This window comes from Fonsecaea erecta (genome assembly GCF_001651985.1).
Source record: "Fonsecaea erecta strain CBS 125763 chromosome Unknown Scaff1, whole genome shotgun sequence".
NCBI lineage: Eukaryota > Fungi > Ascomycota > Eurotiomycetes > Chaetothyriales > Herpotrichiellaceae > Fonsecaea > Fonsecaea erecta.
The window spans coordinates 3330584-3353891 of record NW_017387244.1 but is presented as its reverse complement, the minus strand read 5'-3'; the positions used below and the strand labels follow the sequence as shown (position 1 = coordinate 3353891).

At 53.6% G+C, this 23308-nt stretch overlaps 5 protein-coding genes across 5 annotated transcripts; 3 read left to right on the top strand and 2 right to left on the bottom strand.

Moving 5' to 3' along the window:
* Nucleotides 1–1127: 1127 nt before the first annotated feature.
* Nucleotides 1128–2038, bottom strand: AYL99_01183 (hypothetical protein; the record flags this gene model as incomplete). Its single annotated transcript, XM_018832699.1, has 2 exons — nucleotides 1128–1792; nucleotides 1906–2038. 2 exons carry the CDS (start codon nucleotides 2036–2038, stop codon nucleotides 1128–1130), a joined length of 798 nt encoding a protein of 265 aa, XP_018698578.1.
* A 2117-nt stretch (nucleotides 2039–4155) lies between these two features.
* AYL99_01182 (hypothetical protein) lies at nucleotides 4156–4728 on the bottom strand (the record flags this gene model as incomplete). Its single annotated transcript, XM_018832698.1, has 2 exons — nucleotides 4156–4573; nucleotides 4628–4728. The coding sequence occupies 2 exons, from the start codon at nucleotides 4726–4728 to the stop codon at nucleotides 4156–4158; spliced, it is 519 nt and encodes a 172-aa protein (XP_018698577.1).
* Nucleotides 4729–7462: 2734 nt separating this feature from the next.
* AYL99_01181 (CMGC/CDK/CDK5 protein kinase) lies at nucleotides 7463–14342 on the top strand (the record flags this gene model as incomplete). The annotated part of the gene is made up of 3 exons (XM_018832697.1): nucleotides 7463–12008; nucleotides 13064–13302; nucleotides 13365–14342. The coding sequence occupies 3 exons, from the start codon at nucleotides 7463–7465 to the stop codon at nucleotides 14340–14342; spliced, it is 5763 nt and encodes a 1920-aa protein (XP_018698576.1).
* Nucleotides 14343–14856: 514 nt separating this feature from the next.
* AYL99_01180 (pyruvate dehydrogenase (acetyl-transferring) E1 component, alpha subunit) lies at nucleotides 14857–16208 on the top strand (the record flags this gene model as incomplete). Its single annotated transcript, XM_018832696.1, has 3 exons — nucleotides 14857–14988; nucleotides 15057–15190; nucleotides 15248–16208. 3 exons carry the CDS (start codon nucleotides 14857–14859, stop codon nucleotides 16206–16208), a joined length of 1227 nt encoding a protein of 408 aa, XP_018698575.1.
* Nucleotides 16209–16837: 629 nt separating this feature from the next.
* On the top strand, nucleotides 16838–18656 carry AYL99_01179 (hypothetical protein; the record flags this gene model as incomplete). The annotated part of the gene is made up of 4 exons (XM_018832695.1): nucleotides 16838–18350; nucleotides 18407–18469; nucleotides 18518–18551; nucleotides 18614–18656. The coding sequence occupies 4 exons, from the start codon at nucleotides 16838–16840 to the stop codon at nucleotides 18654–18656; spliced, it is 1653 nt and encodes a 550-aa protein (XP_018698574.1).
* Between the last annotated feature and the right edge of the window lie 4652 nt (nucleotides 18657–23308).

Here is a 23308-nt window from a genome sequence, read left to right as displayed (position 1 = left end):
GGCACACAAGTCCCTCGAGAAGACGTACGAAGCTGAAGACATGAAGATTTGGTTGGACGAGGCTTATCTGAAGCATGTATGCATGAGACCATTCGAGTGGACCCTGCTTATCAGACCAGCAGCCTTCAGTTGCATATCTAGCGTCCTTAACGCTCCCTGTTCCCTCGTTGCTCGCAGGGCATTTCGATAAGGGCCCCGGTTTGACCGAACGTCTTTGAACGCTGCATCGTCTCCGCGGGGATACCATGTCAGATAACCGACTCCCAAAGTCAAGATTCTGTGGCGCAGGAGGGGCCAGAACTGGCGTTGAATGGGAGCGAGATGCAAATGTCGTCTTCAGCCTCCATCTGCAGGACCGCTCAGTTTTTGCCCACCTCTTTTTAAGTCCTTGGACGCTCTGTCTGTACTGATGCCGTTCCATGATGTGGTTGAGAAAATGCTCCTTATCGACTAACGACGAGCCAATGAGATGCGAATGTGGCGGACGGAAGAGGCACGTGAGAGGGTCGCAACACCAGTCCATTTTCGGCCCGAGAATTCTTGGCATCAAAACCGTGTCGCAGGGCTCGTGAGGACGCTGGCTGTACCCAGTACGTGGAGGAGCACTGCTGGCAGCAGGAGGGGTGCTGAATAATAGAGATGGAGAGCAGCGCAGGTTCCTGCACATATAAAAGTCCTTGTGTACATTGAGATGGTTGATACACAGTGCAGTTTAGCACATCAGTGTCACCCGTGAATGATATACCGAATCACATATACACCGAGCGTCTGCGCCCAGGGCCACGCCGAAAAAGAATGCGAGTCAATAGATCCCATGCCCTCCTCTGTTGATGGAATCACCGAATCACCTTGTGTGGGATTTCCAGACCTTGACTCATGGTCCAAATCTTATCCACATTTCCCAGAGATGGAGACCTTATTATGTCTCCTATCGAGCCCCCCTTGAGACACATGTTCAATTCCACGAGCCCTTTTCTTTGCGTTACATGACCTATGTATGAATACAATGATGCGAAGCCCCTTGCGTTGAGCTGCTTTCCCACGAGTGAGTGAGCCACCTCCTCGGCCGCCCGATGTGGACTAAAACAACCAGGAGGACTTCATAATAGTGACAGAGAAGACAAAGATCACGACGATGTGGCGAACTTCTTTCTCCTCGCCTCGGCAGCTGCACGGTCCGCGTCTGTAGAGAACGCCCCTCCGGGCTTGCTGACCCCAGAAGGCTTCTCTCCCGTTCTCCGCCGCGAGTTGTCCCTGCCGCCTCTTCCGCGGAATCGTCCACCATGGCCTCGCCCGCCTCGACCCCCGAAGGTCCTTCTCAGACCAGTATCATCCATGGCGCCGCTCTCTTCAGTTCTGCCTCGTTTTCTTGGACCGCGCTCACGCTCTTCCGGTAGGGCTTCGTCCAGCTTTCCCACAGCGGTCTGACCTGTCCCAAAGCGTCTCGCGCGCTCCAAAGCTTTCTGCGCATCGTCGTCTGTGGTTCCTGTCCCTGTTTCGCCATTCGCAGGGGCTGCACTGGTCCCGAATCTTTCGGCGCGGGCCTTGCGCTTGGCCATCTCAGAGTCCACGTCTGATTGTGGTAAGTTCAGCGCGTACGAGGCAGAATTGGCAAGGGCAGTGTCGGTGTTCGCGGAGGGGGACTCTTTCTCGTCGACGCTCGCAGGTGCCGCTGGGGGTTCTGCGGCGGCAGGTGCCTCAGACGTAGTTTCTGGTGCCGGTGCTGCTGAGGGCTCCGGTGCTTGTGCGGGTTGCGCGGTGGTGGATTCTGCTGGGGGCGCCTTCTCGGTTTCTGCGTACAAGTTAGTCAAAACATGTCCAGCGCGCAACATCAATTGAATCCAAGGGCAGAATAGGTTCAGGGGAGAACTATTGCGCCGTTGCGCTAGAATGATGTATACGTACCGTTTTCTCGGGCCTCCGCGTCTGCTTCATTCAGCCTCGCAACAAGGTCTGCCTTCTTCCCTGAGTGTGGAAGGCTTCGCGATTTCAGGATCTCCACCAGCTCAACCACCGTCTTTTTGGAGTAGTCGACCATGGTCGCGGTCCGGTCAGGGGACTGATAAACAAGGGACGCGCCGCCGGCGCCGAACAGGGGATAGGATCAAATTACACAAAGCTTGGAAAATGCGTGCGCGATCAAGGCCGGGATCGTAGAGAGTGTCAAGCGATTCGCCTCAAAAGCATCAATACCGAGTATCTGAAGAATTGACAGTTGATCGACTGATTTCAGCGCGTTCGCATGGTGTTGAGGAATGTGGGTATGAAGCACATCTGGCCGCTTTTAGTGGTTTGTTTTGGCTCACCCTGCCAACGTCATTTTGTATTTCGTTCTAACTTCCCCTATTATTCAGTCTCGTCCTGTAATATTGACGGCATTCTCCATTGCGAGGAGTGGCTCACCGAAAACCATATGAGACAGGGCCGATACCCATTATTATCGTAGGCAGACAAAGCATGCTGAAGGCCTCTCGAGTTGTTCAGCTGCCTACTGGACTCTTCACCTAACCTCGCGTCGCGGCTACTGAGCTCTGAAATGAACTCGGCCTGCATTTACGGCTTTGCATGAGCGGCAGTGCATATCCTCTGATCTCTTATAGAGTCACTGAAAGTACCACCTACATAGGTCATCTCCTATTCAACACCGTTTCTCATGCTCACACATCGTTGATCGAGGAAGAGTATCGGAAAGCGATACATCCTGTGACCCGGCACCTACATTCGATTTATCTGCCTTCCTGGAAAACTCTCCGGTTCAACAACTTTTGATGGCTGGGTATTACATTTGGATTGCTGCTCAGCCGACATCGCTCTCAGAAAGACTGATGCAATGTCTATCTACAAAGTCGGTGACTCTAGTATACATGCTGGGGTTAAGATACCAACAGTGGAGTCCTGGTAAGATATCAAGAGCTCAGAAGAGTACACGTTTCGTGACCTGTGGACAATGATGTGCTCGAGCGCGCATTACGGTCAGATTAAGGAAGGACAAAGAGCCAGATTTGCTGGTGTTCGGCAAACGAATATTGCTACTGGTGCGTCTGGCAATATAGTCATCACAGTCTCTCGTCGTGGCCTTCCGCAACATTGAGCCCGGGTACCACAGGTGATGTGATCAGACAGTTTGACACAACTGGTGACCTCCGGGTGAAAGCTGGACGCTCCTCTCGGGCCAATGGCTGGTTCAATCTCGTTGCTGCGTTCCTCCTGCTCGTGCCTGTATTACTAGCCCTTCAATTCGCCAGCTTTCTGTGAGAAGTGAGAGATTTGATCCGTTCATTGTTGAGCAGCTCTGGCAGTGGATGACACGGCCAATATACCTCGTGTCTCAGGTTTTGTCGTTCGCCAATAGCCAGCCAGTCGATTGGAAGACAACACCTGGGTCCTCCATCAGGGTTCACCTGGAATGAAGCCTGCCACGGTCCGGTCCAGGCATGGCGGATCGAGACCAAGAGCAAACATTCCCTTTTGCTCGCGGTTGAGATTCTTACATCGAGTGTGGTCTGAGGACCACGTTTCGAAACCCTAAGGACCCGCGATCGCGCTAGCCTCGTCCATTGTCCAGAATGCCTCCTCTGGCCAGACTCTGGCTTGTTTCCTGGCCCTATTCGGCTGACGTTGTTGGAAAATTTAATTATTGGGTCTTAGCTTCTTTCAGCCTCAACTTCAGCTGAGATGGTCTCGCGATCCCAAGGCTGAATGCCCCTAACGGCTCACTATGCCGAATCGGGACGGAGTGTTCGGCGAGTCATTGGACCAGAGGACACAAGACGATGAGTGCTGCCAACACAGCAACCTTTTACCTGACAGCCTTCACAACTTACGGGTGTGCTTGACGAATGTTGGAGTTAGCTCTGACGCTGTGGCCGACACCACGGGATCCAAGTTACGTGGAGGTTTGTTCGGTTCAAGCACACATTTGACAGAACCCCCAGCTTTGCCAAGTGAGGCATATTCTGTCCCCTTCCGGTATCTGTTCTAAGCTGACTGAACTTACACGGTGCCCGTATTAGCTACGGATGTGTATCAGAAGTAAACCGCTAGGAGGCTCTCCGTCAAACTCTGCGACAGCCAGCCACCGAACCTGGCACATCGTGACTCTCAGCGGAGGGGGACTTGCAAGGAGGTGCTATCAATGGCGAGGGTTGAGAGATCCTATTGGGTAGTGGCGTCGCGTGCCTTCATGGCCCGATACCTTTCAAGACTTTCCTTGGACCACACCTCGTCCTCGTGGTAGCTGCCGTCCTCGAATACGGGTGCTTTGTCCGAGAGGATGATCCACGGTTGTTTCTCAGCAGCCCAGATGTGAGCATTCGGTGGAAGAAGGTCTGGCTTGTCCAAAGTCCCCACACGAACGATGCGGATGTGTTCCTTTACATTGGCTGGGTTATCGAGGTAAACGCTCCAAACAGCGATCTGGCATTTTGGACACCGTGCGATGCTTTGCCCAGCGCCACTTTGGCTCGGCACAGTGGTATATTCCGGCTCGTTTTTGAGAAGTTTCAGCCTGTCAGTTTCGATCATGGCGTTGAGCGCAAAGGAAGCTCCAGTCTCCCGTTGACACCATCGGCAACTGTGCCGTTTCAGCAGAGGACATTCCCATGGCGTGATGGAGTCTGTAACTCACTGACAGCAATGAACAATCATCGGCTCGGTCATCAAAGCGTATCGCACTTCTCCACAGTCGCAACCCCCTTCAATGGGGAACTCCACTCCTTGCGGCGCCATGGTGCGATGTTTACGGAAATGTTGAGAGAGACGGGTTGGTGGTGATTAGTTATGGTTGGTTCAGGAGACCTTGATCACACACTTACTCCTGTCACTGGAAAGGCCCAAGAATTGGGAAACGAAGTTTTCTGGGATACAAAAACCTTGTTCGGGTCGCTGGTCTCCAACCCCAACTCATCCCGCGTATCAGGTGACCGGATCGAGCTGCTCACAGTTGAGGGCGCAGGGGTACCGTCAAGCCGTGTCGCAAGGGCATGTTCGGAGATTTTGCGCCAACAAAACCACGAGAACCTCCGCAAGGAACGTGGTGGGCACGCGGGCGGCATTCGCCAGACATCCTTCTAGAGCCACATCCTATCAAACGTCCCGGGTATCATGATCAGCCACAAACAGAGATAATTGGCCATCTCTAGATGTTCATTGGTGGCAAGGCACAGAAAATGGCGGACGCACGAGGGAGAATCGGGTAAAAAGAAGTCTGGAAAATTCGAGTTCGGAGGATTTTTCCAAGCCACCGCTGACGGGGGTGAGGAGAGGTGCGCATGTCGAGCGTCCTAGGGCATGCAGAGCGCTAAAGGAGTTGCTTGCTGCATTGTTGACTTGCAGGAACACGTTAGAGAACTGTGACTCCCTGCAGCAGCTGCAGTGATGGGCGTGCTCTCAAACCACTGCCGAATCAGCCACGATTGTCGGATGTGTTTCATGTGATGATGAAAAGATAACAACAGTTGTGGCAGAGACCAGGGCACGTTGCCGTTGTCTTCCGTGGTGGTGACATTGTCCTTTTACCACAAAGTACTCTACTCGTCACGGAGGCGCAGGCGACTTCGAGGCGTCCCCTAGTCGCGGCGGTTTGTACAGTACATCCTGGGTACACGTATCACTGGCAGCTCACTCAACGGTCAACCCGTGTGGACGAGGCTTTTTCCGTAAACAGTTTGCCTCAATCAGACACTTGTTCTGGCATGGCAAAGCCGGTTCAGCGAAGCCATCACAGTGCCCCCAAGTAAAAAATAAACAAGACGGTGCGGTCTCCAGAAGCGGACGGGGCACTGGCAGTGGCCCGAACCTCGGTACAGTGGGGGGAGCAGCCACCTATCCAAGCCTCTGGGAGAGATATGACTTTGGGGCTAATAGGCAACGCAGTGAGCTAGCTGGCACCTAACGAGTAGCTCGTTCAGCCCGGAGTGTCGCCACCCCCCAATAACCCGGCTTTGTCCTCGCTCATCAACTCCTCCCGGTCCCCACTACTGCGGCCACTCCTCGATTCCACACCCCGTCACTGGTCCTCATCCTCCTCGCAACTTTTGCCCACCGGGCTCTCTGCTGGGTTCAGCAAAGGTCCTTCCCCTGCTGAATCAGATTCTTTCTCCATTGTGACAATACGAGGGCGCCAGTCAGTTGAGGGCTCTTTCCAAGCGTCAGTTTCATCCGGCGCAGATCCAAGCGTCGCCACATGATGGGCCTGCCTCGAGGCCTCCTCTCCTCGGTGACCTTGTTGACAGCCTGGCGTCGGCCTCGCCTTCGGAACCCTGAGTTCTGCCTATGATGCGGCTATCCTCGCACATGCCACCCACATTGGTCGTCATACCACGGCACATGGCCTCGTCAACCCACGATTCCCACGCACGACATCTAGCGAGTGACGCTTGCAGATGCCTGTCTGTCCATTTGATCGGTACGTACACGGTCCCGAATCGAGTGCTGGGTTTGACTACGGAGACGGTTTCCCCACGAGGCCCAGAATGCCTTGGATCGCATTTGTCCAGGCATGTCAGCCGCAACCCTGGTCCGTCCTCTCCAAGCTGCACACGGGAGGACCCATGATGGAGACCCGTCCCATATGCAAGACCTATCAGGAACAAAAGATGGCCCGGGACTTGGACAGCCCCAAGGTGTCTTGACGCCTTGCAGCAGAAGACGGTTGACTCCAAGTGATGAATACGAGTTATCCGCGGCCCTGTTGGCGGGCCCCCCGCCCCGTTGGAAGGTTAGAAGACTATGCATGGTGGAAAATCCCTTGGATCATGAAGCAAGCCATCAGCATCAGCCATTTGGAGGGGACGGGGGTTTTGCTTTGACGCTGAGCCAGCATCCTCTCGTCTTGTGCCCTAACTATTAACCCCCGTCTCTTTTGTTACAAGATGCCTGCGAGATCCGCTTGGTCTCTGCAACCCATTTACCTCTCGAGCCTTTAACACTCCAGAAAAAGGACTTCGCCTCCCATCTCGATTTCCTTTTCTCTTCCTCTTCTCGCTGTACACGTGTCCTCCTCTTTGGATATCGCCAGTATCTGGATCATCGTCTGCCGTGTCACGTGCCGGATTCGTGGCTGCTATTTTTTGCCTCGGGGTGGCCGACCAGGCTATACAGGCTTATGTGGCGTATTCTGTCGATCCAAATTCCCTCCTCTATACTATCCCCGCGCGACTGCCCGACAAGACACTGAACATTCACCAGACTGTCTCGGGTATGAATGAGTTGTACGACACACCGCTTGAGTCACTCTGAAAATTAATTATTGACGAAATCCGACTTTGAGGCCAGTCCAACTTTGTCTGTGGGCCTGAACAGCAATATCCGATTTACCGCGAGGCCCGAACGCCACCTGAAGGCTTGTACCAGTTCAATGTCTGGCCTTGACCATTGTTGAGAACGGAATGAGTCGAACATTTCTAAAACCATTGTGCGCATTCAGGGAGGCCGGCAAGGAGGATCCCAACAGACATTGGACATGTCGCACAGAAATCCGACGTATGACACCCAACCTGGTGTTTCCAGAAACAGAGATGCTACCGTGCCACGAACGACCAGAACACCAGGTTCCCGTCATGGAGCTCGTCAATTCGACTCGACGCGGCCCGCCGCAAGCACACGTCCGGGTTCGCGCTCACCACCCCCTATGAGGGAGGCCCCGCCGAGTCCTGGTGAAAAGCCTGGCCAAAGACCAACAGCAATTCCACGACCAGCAGCGAGAAACCCATCCCAGCGCTCTATTGCCACTACGAAGAACGTTCCTGCCTCTCTTCGAACGGCCAAGTTGAATCCACGTTCAGATTCATTGTCGCAAGAAGTCCCTCTGCTCATGGAATCGTATCCGGGATCAAGACGGAGAGACGAGGCCTCCAGTAACAGGAGACTGGTTTATCCCATGGGTCCATCAAGTGACGCACAATCTTCCTTGGACATTGACAAAGATGCCATCTTCGGCATAGTGATGCCGAGAGCAAACCCGTCTGCTCGCACAGGCGAACTGCCGCCTCGATTGATTCCAGAGCTGCAAGCTCTTGCGGCCTCGTCAACAAGACAACCACAATCACTCAATAAATCTGCAAGCTCGATCAGCAGTCCGTCAACTCGATTCTCCAGTTCCCCGAGTCCATGGAGTGTGTCCACCACAACGACGACTCCGACATCATGGTCGTCGGCATCCCCTGGTATCGTGCAGCAAGTCTCAGTGGCAGGTTCCGCAAAGCGGTCGCAAACAGTCCCGCTTCCCGCAGTCAAGCGCGAAAAGACCCCCAAGCTGCCGGCTCTGCCAGAGTCTATTCCTCCGCCTGTCACCAGCGAATGGCCAGCAAGTTCGAAAGAGTCAGTCAAGTCGTCTGGTAGGAGGAGAACACCCTTGAATACGCCGGCGCCTACCCCACCTCCAAGGTCTTCATCTGCGAAACATTCCCTGAGCAGGAGCAGCAGCAAAAGCGACAGACAACGTGGGAGGCCGGAACCCGAACCCACGCCTTCCTCGTCCGATCTAGAACGCAGCCCTTTGGGAGCTCGAGGCCATCTACATTTGGGAAACGCCGGAGAGTCAATACAGCACCGCACCCTTGTACGTGCTCATGCCAATCTTCAGCAGTCTCTAAACACCGACCCACCAAGCGCAAATCGCCCACCTGCAAACGCCTTCAACGATCAAAGAGCTGGTGCGCTAGACACTTATCGCTTGGGTTCCACTCGTCGACAGCCAGACTTGTCGCGCCGGGATCTCGAAACTCAGCCTCGGCCGAATGAGTTTTTGCGCGGACAAGAGAGGTCCGCGCCTGTGGACGTCCGTCCAAAGACCCCTAAAGATACGGAGGTCGTAGCAGCAAGCTCTCCGGGCCGTACAGGGAAGTTCTCTCGCTTCGGACTGTTCGGCCGTAGGACTAAGTCCCCAGCCGTCGAAGTCGAAAAGTCCCCCCGGAAGCTGCAACGCAGAGGGCCTGCGGCTGGGACAGGTCACGAGGGGTATGGAAAATATGGGAGAAGAGGTCGCAAGACATCTGAAGAGAGCGGCTCAGCTAGAGGTAGTGAGAGCGAAAGATCTGTGAGCAGCACCAGAAGGGTACCTCTCTTCTCCAGAGGCAAGGAGAGCCGCAGTAGCAGCCGCCACAATCGAAGCAGCCAATCCGACCTCGATGAGTTTGCAGCGAGTCGAATGCGGCCCATCCCTATCATCGGTGGCTCCGGAGGTAGCATGAAGAGCAATTCTGCGACCCAATTGGACGTGTATGAGAGCCCTCCCATTCCACCTGCTCCTCCTGTCGAGTCATGGAGAATCGCTTCACGGTCACAGACGTCTATTGGGGGCCGGTCAGTTCAAGACAGTTCACCGCTCGCTCAGGATCATATATCGAGCCAGGGGGGTGTCCCTACGCTGGCGATTCGGCGATCACAGCGCTTTGGCAACGATGCAGAGAGTTTCAACCTCCCGACACCAATTCGAACCGAAGGGCTTTCAGCGCCATTGTATATTAACAGCCAAGATGACAGCCGTTCTTCGGCCTTTCCGACCTCTACACCCAGCACGACAACCGACCCCAGCCGCGGCGATGCCGCCATGCAGAAACCGAAGGACAAGAAGTCCAGGAGGCTTAGGTGGAATATCTTTCGGAGGAAAGGACCTGAACCAGAACCCGAGAGACCCACCGGCGCGACTTCATCTTCGCCTGAGGAGATGCCGGTCAGCATATCTTCGATTCCTGTCTCTCGAACTATGCCGTACTATGCCGTGATGGATTCTGAGAGTGAAGTCAATCCACCCGAGTATGTCAGCGATTACCTCGCGCAGGTGGTCTATTCGCCAGCAGACAGCCCATTGATCGGCGGATACGAGGCAGACTCTGCAGAGGATGAGCTGCAGCCGTCCATACATGAGGATAACGTCTTTCTCCCAGCGGCGCCAATATCACCACCGCAGTCATTTGCGAGGTCACCGCCAGCGGTGCCGCTACGGGGTCAGACTGAGCACGTTCCGGTACAAGTAGAGGAACCGCCACAGAAACAGCCGCGCCTGATCCGAGTTGGAAGGATCCCACCCGTTGTACCGAGGAGCGAGAGACAGCATAAACCCAGCCGGGCGTCGTTTTCCCAACCATTCGTCAGAAATCCTGCTTTTGAAAATCCATACATGGAGCTAGACCTCTCTGAATCACTGCCGCCTATGCCACTCCAAATCAGCACAGATGTGTTGCCGAGCAGACCGTTCGCCCCTGTGGATAGCGCCAAACCCGCCAGTGCCCCGGTACTGGGAGAGACAGAGTTCTTGCGATTCCCGTCGAGGCAGCCGTCGGAAGTCTCTGCATCGAGCAGCTCTGAAGGAGTTTTAAGCATGCTTGGACCACCTTTGATTCCAGACTTGCCTGGCAGTGGCATCTCTGGACGACCTGCTCTGGCACAAGATACCTACCTAACAGGCAGCCCAAGCCTTGATGAGGTCTGGAATGAATACGATGACTTTATTGACCATGTCATGTCACCTTCGCGAAGCAGAAAAAGTGTGAAGGCGCTGGCACGGCAAGGTAAACAAAGCACGCTGCGTTTGGAGCCCCCTCCACAGTTCGCACGGTCGGATCAACACGCGGAGGAAGAGCAAGCAGATCCCATCTTGTCAGAATTTCCTATCCCTGGCATGAAAAGACCAGTTCTCGCACAGGCCCAAGCTACTTCAGCCACCCCTCCAGTAGTGTTTCCTCCGCCTACGATGCCCGAGCGCATCGTCGGGGAAGACATTCGATTACGGCGATCGAGAATCGTCTCGGCACTGCATGGCTCCAGCGACCCTACCTCGCCCTTCTCAATTCGGGACATACTGAGCGAGTACGAAAACCATCCACGACACAGTACTAAACTGTCTGAACGCCTGAGCACCTCCAGCGCCAACCGCTCCCTGGAGCGCCTGACCACAACAACCAGTGCGCCCGAAATGCCTCCGGAATCGTCTCACCAAGAAAACGTTGCTCTTCTCGATGTCGTTGAACGGGGCAAAGACCCGGTCGCTCAGTCAGAGCTGCACTATGCCTCGCTCATGGTGTCAAAGTGGCTATCATTTGGACGAGTTTTATTCTCGCCCGCTCACGATGATATCCTTAAATTTCCAGAGCGCCACATCCTTGTCATAGATGGATTAGGGAACGAAGATTGGTCAATCTATTGTGCAGTGACTTACGAGGCACAGAGAGCATATGTGCACGATCTTAAGGAGAAGGCCACGTCGAAAGGAACGAAGACATCGAAACCGTCTCAGCATGCCCCGGACAACCACCGACGAGCAGAAGTATCGAGTTTCTATGACAAGTTCCCCTTCCCACAGGATTTCTTCTCTGTGGTTGTCCTTCGCTTTCCTCCGGCAATGGCTGAAGCAAAGATGAAGAATATTGTGTCTGAATGCAGGCGAGTGTTAGAACCAGGCGGCTACCTGGAACTGATGTTGCTCGACCTCGACATTGTCAACATGGGCGTGCAGACTCGGAGGGCTGTCCGAGAGCTCAAGTACAGGATGACGACCGCAGACAAGCAGATCAGCCTCCGACCAATTATCGACAATGTCCAGAGCGTGTTAGGCGCGCGAGGGTTCACCAACATCAGCCGCTGCGTGGTCGGAGTCCCCGTTGCTGGACGCCCATCAGGTTCTTCTGATTCGTCCTCATCGTCACGCTCGAGCCGAGGATCGGACGGCTTCCCAAGGCGAGGATCCGGTGACACACGGCCAGGAGATGCGTCTCCACGAATGACATTTGGTCAAGGTCGTCGAGGGGCCAACCTATCTCTCAACGACCTTCTGTCCGACCGGTCAGACAATGCGGATCTCCGCATCGGAAAGATTGTGTCGAGGACGGCACGAACGTGGTGGCAACATTGCTTTGAGGCCAGCGTCATTAGCGATGGCAATCTTGCCAGAAGCATATTTGCCGACAGAAATGTCCTGGGAGAATGTAAAGGTCGAGGATCGAGTTTCAAGATGCTCATCGCATACGCTCAACGACCAATCGTCGAATCGGCACGTCGACGAACAATGAGTGAGCCAGTTATCCCAACGCTGGCGACAGCAGGGCGAAGGACGCAGCCTCAGTCAAACCCCGGCAATCCACGCACAGCTTGATTCTGACCGCGCTTATACATCACATTGATTTATTCCACAACCTCGTAGCCCTGGAGGCATTACGGACGAAGTACATGAGACGACTTGACATGACACGATATGGAAAAGAAAGGTGCATTTTGAATGATTTGTTTTGAAGATACCCCTCTCCCACATACCACCGGCAACTTTACGACATCCTGTTATTTTGGAGCGACTTAGCACTTGGTTAAAAGCGGACCCCCGGAATATCGTTGTACCAAAAGTTCAGCGTGCAAGAAACGACAACGGCTACAGTGCCGATCAAAGAGTCCGGATTGGCGCAAGCCAGCTGGGATAGAATTGATGATGGATGTCTGAGGCAAGGCCGCAGGTCGGCATTGCATGGACAGAGTCCTCATATAGACATAATCACTATGTTGTAATTCCCCATCCACCAGCCCCAGCATGTTTCTTTTCCCTCGTACTGTGCGTAGCGGAGAGTGTTTGCAGCCAGTCCATCGTCGAAGGGTGTGTGAGGCTGAAGCAGGGCGTCTGTCTGCAAGTCTATTCATAGCAATGTGCAAGCGCCGAGGTAAATCTTGCAGCGTACCTAATACGCATTCTAGCTAGCCACCGCACAAAAGCAAAGGGATGCAAAGGCAAGACTGGACGAGCAAACAGGCGAATGGCGGGGCGAGGCAGGCGCCCGGGTCTTGCAGGGTCTTGAGGACACCATGGTGCCAGAGGGTTTTATTTCGTTTACCAGGGAGACCAGTTGACACTGATGTGTAACCCAGAGCCAGGCACCGATATCCCTGGCATGTTCCTTCTAGCCGCTCGTGGCAAATGATTCGCGTTTTACTGGAGTTTGGCCTGATGCGTAGAGGCGAGACTGAGGATCGTCGCCGGCGAGAACCAATCCTAGTAAAATCCTAAAGGCGCTGCCTCTCTTTTTCCCCGTGTCCCTTGTCATGTCTTCTCGTTCCACATCTATTCCTCATCGTGCTTCAGTCTCTTCGACAACATCGACACAGCATTCCCAGACCCCGTCACAGGCTCCCACCCAGCAGAGATCTCGCCCGCAACCCCAGAGGCTCACTGCGCAACAACTCGCCGAGCGGGTCATCTCGCCAGCCTCACTCCTGTTCCCTGGCGGTACCCCGCCTTTCAGACGAGAAACCCAACAAGAGCGACCACCACGTCCAGAGATGGATCGGAGACATCCCAGTTCGTTCCAACAGCTGGAAAAGGTACGTTGGCCACCGTCAACCCTCCCAGCCAGGAGTCTGCCTGAACTAACCCAAAACCCCAGCTAGGTGAAGGGACGTACGCCACTGTCTACAAGGGACGAAACCGACAGACCGGTGAACTCGTCGCCCTGAAAGAAATCCACCTCGACTCCGAAGAAGGCACGCCGTCGACTGCGATCCGAGAAATCAGTTTGATGAAGGAACTCAAACATGAAAACATTGTCACGCTGCACGATGTCATACACACCGAGAACAAGCTCATGCTGGTCTTCGAATACATGGACAAGGACTTGAAAAAATACATGGACGCACGGGGGGATCGGGGCCAACTCGACCATGTCACCATTAAGAGATTTATGCAAGATCTCCTCCGGGGGACGGCATTCTGCCACGAGAACCGAGTCCTCCACCGCGACCTGAAGCCCCAAAATCTGTTGATCAATACCAAGGGACAGCTGAAGCTGGCAGATTTCGGCCTGGCAAGAGCATTCGGGATTCCTGTTAACACCTTTTCCAACGAAGTGGTCACGCTGTGGTACAGAGCCCCAGACGTACTTCTGGGGTCGAGAACCTACAACACGAGCATCGACATCTGGTCGGCGGGCTGCATCATGGCGGAGATGTACACTGGTCGGCCTCTGTTCCCGGGGACAACGAACGAGGACCAACTACAGAAGATCTTCAGACTGATGGGCACCCCGTCGGAGCGGACGTGGCCGGGCATCTCTCAGCTCCCGGAGTACAAGAGCAACTTCCCATCTTACGCTACGCAGTCGTTGGCTATTCTCTTGCCACAGATTGATCAGTTAGGACTCGATCTGCTAGGCAAGTTGCTGCAGCTCCGACCGGAAAATAGAATCAGCGCACAAGACGCGCTGAGACATCCGTGGTTTTCGGACCTGCCAAACTACGCCGGACACGGAAGGACTCATGTTAGCTCGACGATGCAGCAACCTGGACAGTTGGGACATCAGGGCGGAGTTGGCGGAGGGTACGGTGCTCAACCTGGGTTGGTCGGCGGCCCTGGGGGCACATATTGACCCGTTTGGTGATGAGAGGCATATCCTTTTGTCTGAATGAGCGTAATGACAAGCCATGTAACGGTCTTCATGAACCCTTACACACTTGAGAGGTGATGGGTGTTGGCAGTGGAGCGGAAATGGGTTGAGACACCAAGGTTTACTATTGTGATACCCTCGTCTCTTTGAGGAAGCATCCTACAAATTCGGCATCGGGATAGGTGCAACACTGACCGGCATTTTATCCTTGGACGCAGCAATTGATAACATGAGTTGGCGACTCCTAATCTTCCCGTGTATATCGTAGGGGGTTCGAGGCGTTGAGTTATTAAAGCAGCAGCAGCGGAACTTTTGGTGTCGGCGACGGATTCCCCGTTTGTTGGCTTTTTTGAGCTCCGCTGGAGCACACTAGCACTCCTTTCGGCCTCCCAACATACGAACACCCAGCTAAACAGACTCCCATCCACTTCTCTTCGTCGGCACCCCCAAATTGAATTCTGTTGCATTTCTTCTCCTTCCTTATTCCCATCTAGAGATGCTGTCAAGAGCCTGTCTAAGAGGCTTCGGCCTGCAATCGCTGCCGAAGAGACAAGCGTACCAGCTTGCTCGACGGACCGTCACCACGGACGCCGCGAGTTCTCACGCAGAAAAGGACGATGTCCCCGAGGTAGGGCGCACCCTTTCCTGCAAGAGGTTTTTTGGTGGTCGAAGAAGAAACTGACGATGTCCGTGCAGGAAGATGACAAGCCCTTCCCCGTCAAGCTCTCCGACGAGAGCTTCGAAACCTACAACCTCGATCCTCCCCCATACACCCTGGAGACCACGAAAAAGGAGCTGAAAAAGATGTACTATGATATGGTAGCGATCCGGTGAGTACAATGTCACAGGGACAGACTGCGAGGATGCGTTTCTGACAGTCGCAACAGCCGCATGGAAATGGCCGCCGATCGATTGTACAAGGAGAAGAAGATCCGAGGATTCTGCCACTTGTCCACCGGCCAGGAAGCCGTGGCAGTGGGCATTGAGCATGCCATCACCAGGGACGACGCTATCATCACTGCCTACCGATGCCACGGCTTTGCGCTCATGCGTGGTGGCACCGTCAAATCCATCATTGGTGAACTTCTTGGCCGACGAGAGGGCATTGCCTACGGAAAAGGCGGCTCGATGCATATGTTCGCTCCCAATTTCTACGGTGGTAACGGCATTGTCGGAGCCCAAGTGCCTGTCGGCGCTGGTATTGCCTTCGCGCACCAGTACACTGGCAGCAAGACGGCCACCGTCACTTTGTACGGAGATGGCGCTTCGAACCAGGGCCAGGTCTTTGAGGCTTTTAACATGGCCAAGTTATGGAACCTCCCCGTCTTGTTCGGCTGCGAGAACAACAAATATGGTATGGGTACCTCGGCGGCTCGCTCATCTGCCTTGACCGAGTACTACAAGCGAGGACAGTACATCCCAGGTCTGAAGATCAATGCCATGGACGTGCTCGCCGTCAAGGCCGCCGTTCAGTATGGCAAGGAATACACGGCCAGCGACAAGGGACCCTTGGTGTTTGAGTATGTCACATACCGATACGGTGGTCATTCCATGTCGGACCCAGGTACCACCTACCGAACCAGAGAAGAAATCCAACGGATGCGCTCGACCAATGATCCCATTGCAGGACTCAAGCAGAAGATCCTGGACTGGGGAGTGTGCACAGAAGATGAGCTCAAGTCAATTGATAAAAAGGCACGAGAGGATGTGGACGGAGAGGTCGCCGAGGCCGAGAAGATGGCGCCTCCCGACCCGACGGAAAAGATTCTCTTCGAGGATATCTACGTGCGTGGGAGTGAGCCAGCCTACATTCGTGGACGCACACCCGACGAGACATATTACTATTAATTCGGCCCTTGATTGACCTATTCGACATCATTTTGGAGGGAAACGGCTGGGGGTAAAATGCGGGTTTCTGAAGCAGTTGTGTGTATATTTAGCCAGGGCGTAGTTTACCCTTGCAAGGACGTTAGCATGAGTGGTTGGTGGTGAGATCGCCGTCTGCCTTTGATCAATGGACTTGTTGCCACCAGCTTTGTTGTCGTTGCACTGCAGCAACAGGTTACCTTACCTATAGGTGATGGGTGGGTGGTGGTGCCCTCGCCCCTTTTGCACGTGCGTCGACATATAATCTGTATGTACCATTTTGTAGCTTTGCTCGGCAGCAAGTGACACTAAACCAACTTATTAAGCAAGCCTAAGTGGAGCCGATGGGGGAGCTCTCAGCACAGAAAGCTGCCAGTCGGAGTTGCAGCAGGGAACCGATGATGCAAACCGCAGTGCCAGAAAGATTGGGCTGGTTGAGTTCGTCTGCGTACACCTGCACACCACTGCTGGGCTCACCTAGCTTCGTTCATTCGTCTCCCACTCCGCAGTCTCTCAAAGGACCACCACCTCTGGTAATAATCGATTTCAGTCCCTCCCTCCCTCCCTCTCTCTCTGTGACGTGCTTCCCTGTCCACAGCCCGACATCCATCATGGCGGCCACAGTGAGCGAGTCGTCACCCTTGCTGCCACAGCATGCGTCTCCCAGCGAGTCGCCATCACGTCCCGCTCTACGCAATCAACGGACGGTCACGTTTAATCCATTGACATCTGTAAGCACGCAATCTGGCGGCACCTCCTCCGCAGCTCTCAGACCCGTCCAGAGTCCGTCGGCGGCCTTGACCGGTTCCACCACCCAGGCAGTTCGAGATCAACCGCCCATGCTGAGTGCATTCAACTCGAAACTGCGCAGAAGAAATAGCCACGGCGCCCCTCTCCCAACCACGCAGCCCTTTACTGCAGCTCCCAGAGCAGGTGCTCAGAGGACCACCAAAACCACAGAGAAACTCAAGATTCTCCCGAATCCGGATATAGGTGAGGAAGAACGAGATGAGGAGAGTGGCAGAGATGTGTATGCCCAGTTCACCCGGATAAAGGACCCTACGGCCAGGAGGGATGCGGCGAGGTTGGGGAAAGCGGATCGCGATCGATTGCCGCGAGTGACGGCATACTGTGTGGCACAGGGATATCGGCTCGATGGGATCATGAAGTTCATGAAGTCGAGGTCGCGGACGAGAGGTGCCAACCCCAAGCTATTCGACGAGTGTCTTTACAGCCCTTACGACTACGACTACGTCAAGAAGAACAAAGGAGACAGGAGTTCAAGTCCGGTAGAGGAGAGGATCGCAAGAGTCATGGCGTCGCCGAGAATAAGCCCCCGGGAGAGGCGCTTTTCGGACAGTGCGGTAGAGGTGGAAGACAACAACAAAACCCGACGAGATCACCTCATTGATCTGCAAGAGGAACTGGATACATCGACAGGCATTGCTGCGACAACGGAAAACACAACGACTGATCTGAGTGCCGTTGCCAGCCATTCTTCCATCGACCTCGGCCAAGCCGAAAGTGATGTGATCCGCCCACGGGCGGATTCGGAATTCTCTACCACCGTCCATACCCCCGAGATCTTCATCTTCGACTACGGCACTGTCGTCATCTGGGGTATGACCGTTCAGCAAGAGCAACGATTTCTCAATGACATGTCCAAGTTCAGTGATGCGCCTTTACCGACCGAATCTGTCCAGACCGAGAACTTCAACTTCTACTACACGAAGGAATACCAGGCGCGGATATACAACGATTTCATTTCCCTGCGAGAACCACGGAACCATATGACCAAACTGGCCATTTCGCACGCCCTGTCCCAATCCGTCAAGACGAGTCTATTTGAGGACCTTGTCAGTGAGACCATCGAGACAACCGCACCACTACCGGCCCTCATCGCCCAGACTGGCAGTGTCAACTTGACCAGACGCCAACTGAACATGCAAATTGGGGAACTGTTCATCCTGCGGATCAATATCCATCTGCAAGGCTCTGTCTTGGATTCACCCGAGTTAATGTGGTCCGAACCGCACTTGGAACCCGTATACGCCGCTGTCAGGAGTTATCTGGAGATTGAACAACGCGTTGGATTGTTGACAGAGCGACTGGACGTTATTGCTGGTAGGCTTCTTCTTTTCACCGTGCGTGGTGAGTACTGCTCGCTGACATAGGAACAGACCTGCTTGCTGTCCTGAGAGAACAAGGCAGCAGACGACATGGTGAAGTGCTGGAATGGATTGGTGAGTTTCGCCCGATACAGTGGATGGTGCCCAGCTGACGAGCTACAGTTATCATTCTCATTGCTGCGGAAATCTTGGTGGCGTAAGTTGTTTCTCCTCAATGATACCTCGACAGGAGACCGATTGCTAATTTTTCCCTTGCAGCGCCATCAATATCGTCGTCGACCTCTACGCCGGCATTGATTGAAGCACTCGACTTCGCCCAACCCCTGCCCAAGTCCTTTTCTCGGCTTCGGCCTTCGAGTGTATAACTCCATTCTCTAAGTCGTCTTCTGGTATCGACAAGAGCCTTGCTGCATCATCTGTTAGGGATTTCTCCCTCTGCCGCCTGTTTAAATGGGACGGTGAGTGACAAGCAGATTTTCCGCAGTCTCCTTGGTCGCTACCTCGACACACACCCATATCTGCCCTTCGAAATCATCCCGGAATGCAGAATCTCTTAGCTAGCGAGGCGTTGGAGGAGTTGAAAGTCCCTCCACCCGCCCACACATGGGTTTTCTCAGGCACCCCAGTCTCCGTAGTTCTATGTACCCTCTGATCCGGATTCCGATCCTGATCTTGTGTGTGTATTTTCATAGATGTTGTTTTTTAATCTGTACACCGGGCACAAAAGAGAGTAAAAGAGAGAATGTGTGCGTGTGGCGCTTCTCAAAGCGGCGGCAGATAGGAATGGGCAATACAGAACACACACAACTTGATACTAGGGGTAGGAATATGACTCTGAGGAACTGCTGATGCTGCCTGCCTCTCTCCCTCCCTCCCTTTATCTCTTTGTTTTAGATCACTGAACAACGTATGTGCTCTTTCCATGTCCGTCTGTCCGTCTGTCTGCAGTTTGCCTCGGCCTCGCTCGGTATGGCAGCATGAAACATGCAATGTGAGACTCTTGTATGTGAAAGGAAAGAAAGGACCAGAAAAGAAGAGGATTGTTTGGAGACGTTTTCATTTCTCAGACTTGTCGCGCGTCCACGATGAGCCGAGAGACGTCTCTGCCTATCTATCTATCCATCTACTTGCCTGCTCACTCCTTTGAAGCTTCTTCCATCTATCTCCCTCTCGCTGCTTGCCATCGCCACCAGATCTGCTTCCCTCCGAGCGAGCATGGTTACCCAGCCATCCCACCCACCATGCCTGCCCACCGCTCTCTATCTAGTCCTTCCCTCTATCTAGTCCTTCCCTCTATCTAGTCCTTCCCTCTATCTAGTCCTTCCGCGCAAGGACCTCACACTCAGTCACTCTGACCTGCCTGCCTGCCTGCTTCTCTGAAGAGCTGCTCTGCTCAGGATCCATACTCCCACGCACCACCCATACTCGAGAGACTTCACCTGAGCTGCCACTGCCATGCTATGTATCTGCCTGTGCCTGTGCCTGAACCCCTCTCTGAGCCATGCTCAGAATCTATGTAACCCATCCATCGACACAGGCCTTTCCTTCACCCGAGAGCTGCTCCCCATCTCTCATCCCAAGCGCCATACCCATGCCCACATCCAGAGCCACGGCCAGGTCCTCCGGCAGTGCGCTTTCCCTTTCAAAGTGTGCCCGCGCCATGCTCCTTTTTTTGTTCGGGGCGATCTGTGACGCCACCTCCCTTTATCCTCCAGGCAATGCGCTTTCCCATTCCGTGTATAATAACCCGCGCTATGCTCGTGTTTTTGTTCGGGGCTTTGTGACGCTGCACCCCTTTATCCTCCAGGCAATGCGCTTTCCCATTCCGTGTATGATAGCCCGCGCTATGCTCGTGTTTTTGTTTGGGGTTTTGTGACGCTGCACCCCTGGTCCTCCAGGCAAGGAGCTTTCCCATTCCGTGCAACCCGCTCAGTGCCCCTGTTTTTTGTAAGTGATTCATGTGGTTGAACCGAAGCCTTTCTCTCCTCTTCTCGCGGCAGTTGACGTTCCGCGAGAATGCTGTTCTTCGCACGAAGAGAGGAGAGGAGCCGAGCTGTGATGAATGCTCCAAGGCTCTGATGTTGATGATGATGTTGTGTCGGCTTCGGTTCTCTATCCTGTTCCTCCTGCCACTCGAGCTTTCCCATACCAGATGTGAACCCGCTCAGTGATCCTCTTTTTTTTTAGCCCTTCCTCCACACCTGGCCGTCCATGCTCTCTCCCCATCCATCCAACATCCAAGCCTTCCAACCACTGCGAATCAGGACGTCTCCATCATCGCAACCCTCCTGCAAAGCCACCTGCCGCGTTGCCTGTCCAGGCAACCAAGCCCTCCTTCCTTCCAACTTTGTCACCCTTTTTTGCCATGATGCCCTGACCCAAGCTCAACTCAACAACAAGCTATCATTCGTGCTTATGACGAACGCACGTTGGCCTTTTTTGATAGCATGGCCTTTTTTTTTTTTGTTCGAGTTTGTGTGGTCTTCTTTTTGGACCTTCCTCCCCCCCCTCCCCCCCCACCGCCGCCCCCCCCCGCTCCCCCACCCTCCTGTCTTCCTCTCCCCCTCCTTTTTTTTTTGTTGTTCTCCTTTTTCCTTTTTCTTTTCTGCCCTCCTTTTTTTTTTTTTTTTTTTTTTTTTTTTGTTTTTTGTTCTTCTTGCGCTCAGGCTCTTGTGACTGTGTCCTGGCTAATGCTGTTGAGCTGAGCTTTTTTTGACTTGGGGGTTGGACTGGCACCGTGACTTTCCCGACCTGACCTTTCAGAGTGCTGTACCACACAACATCTCTGATGCACCTTCCACACCTCCGACCGATGTGCTTCTGCGGCAACATCGTCGACACCAACTCCAAACACGACTTGGCAAGCAAGTCCAACCACCACACCGAATGAAAGTCCCAACAGACCTTCCATTTGCACAGCCAAAACACTGTAGTCTCAAGTCAGTCTCATGCCAAGGTTGATTCACTTCAACTTCACTTACCCAATCTCCAACGGCTGTATGCCACCACTTGGTGCAACACCAAAATCCCTGTCCTTCACCTGCTGAACGGCGTGTCAGTCATCTGGAGGTGAAGATTCTCGTAGTGAAGTTGAAGTTACCTTGTGTTTTCCTTGTGCGCGTTGTGTTGTCGAGATCCGTTCCTGGACTGATGTCAGTTGCTTTGAGAGCAGTCCTGGCCGGACCTCTATAAACACGTCAGCACACTTTGAGACCAGTAACAGAAGGGGGAAACCTGATCGACAGAGTCGGTGGAAGACCTGTCTTTGCCTCCATTGAGGATGAATGTACAAGCACACTCGACCTCAAGTGAAGGCGAAGGAGATGGTGATAGAAAAGGAAGAGAAAATTTGTTGAAGAGAAATGGACGTGAGAGGAGATATAAGTAATATTTCGAGTGCTTGCCAAGGCAGTGGAAGTGCCAAAAGGGGAGGGTGAGGCAGGAACAATTTCGCCAAGTGTAGGTGTTGTTCTTGGGGGGAGGACCCCAGTAGTGAATTTGAAGAGAAGGTGAGGCAGGAATCTTTCACCAAGTGTAAATATTGTGCTCGAAGGGAGGATGTCCGGATACACAGGTTGGCTTTTGATGAGCCCCGAAGACTTGCTACCACCGGTCCATCATCGCCCTCGGGAAGGTGGCATTGACTCTCAAGGCTGATGTTCTCAAAGTCCTCGTGTCCGCTTCTGGTCCAGCCAGACCTTGAACCCTGACCCATCGATCAAGACACAGTGCAGGCTCACCGGATCGCAGCTCCAGTGATTGTTCCTCACTCTGAAGATGCTCTCCCTCGTCAATGTGTGTAATACGTCAGTGTGAGTTGTAGATGTCCTCCCCGATTCTTGGCCTGGGATCCTTTCGGATCTCAACCGTAAAAGGCACGCCTTCATCCCAGCACCGACACCCTCCACGCCTGCACTTCCTCAGTCAAACCGTAACGCGGCCTTCCCTCGCCAAGTTCACCTCCTACTTATTCACTCACTCGTTCACTCACCCGTGCCAGAACACCTCCCCTCCCGGCAAGGTCCGGCAGAACAATATTGCAGGGATACATAAATCATCCACCAAAATTCTGTCAGCCATTCAAATGATGAAATCAAAGGTGCAAGAAAATAAGTCTCGTCCACAGTCTTATCTCTTCTTCTTCTGATTCTGAGTCCTCCAGTATCCGTCCTAATAATTCATTTCCCTGACTTGCAGCCAGAAATGGTTCTAACACAAAAGGTGCAGGAGCTTTGGAAAATACAACAGACAGAGAAGAAAGGAAAATAAGGCAGAGGTGGGAGCCAACTTGCCCTCGAAGTTGAAGCCAATTGATTGTTGAAGAGAAAAAAAAAACCTTCGCGGTGTTTTCTCACAAGTTGAGCTTTTTGCTGGTTTGGTCGTTCGAATGTTGCAAGCACCTACCTGCTACTGAATGAACTTGTTGGCGGGTATGTGTATATGTGGCTGGCATCCATTTGTTTTTTGGCTGGGTATTTCTTTGTTTGGTCTGATGAAGTGAAGTGAAGTGGTCAAAAGGGATGGATTCCCTGCCGGATCGTCAACAGTCCGGATGCCGACCCGAGACTTGGCGAACTCATGATCTCAGCCTCAGAACTTGTCCTGTCGTCACCACTTTCTCCTCCATCGAATCGGCCATCCAGTCAAACCCATCAGAAGCCGGTCCCCATGCGGATGTTGGCAGCGTGAACGGCGGGAAGAAACGTGGATCTCCACGTTTCGTTGGTTAGAAGTGGCCGAGATGTGCTCGTTGTCGGTATGTTACTGCTTTGGCTGGCTTGGAGGAGAATGCACGCCACGTACATGGGGTAGGTCATGATGATTTCATGACAAGTGCTGAGATAAATACGCCTGGTGAGCCTGCGCTGCTGTACATCTGCAATGCCTCCTGCTTTGAGTGTCAGGCGTCTGCTCGCAATATCCCCAACTCCAAGAATTCTGCTTCCTTGCTCT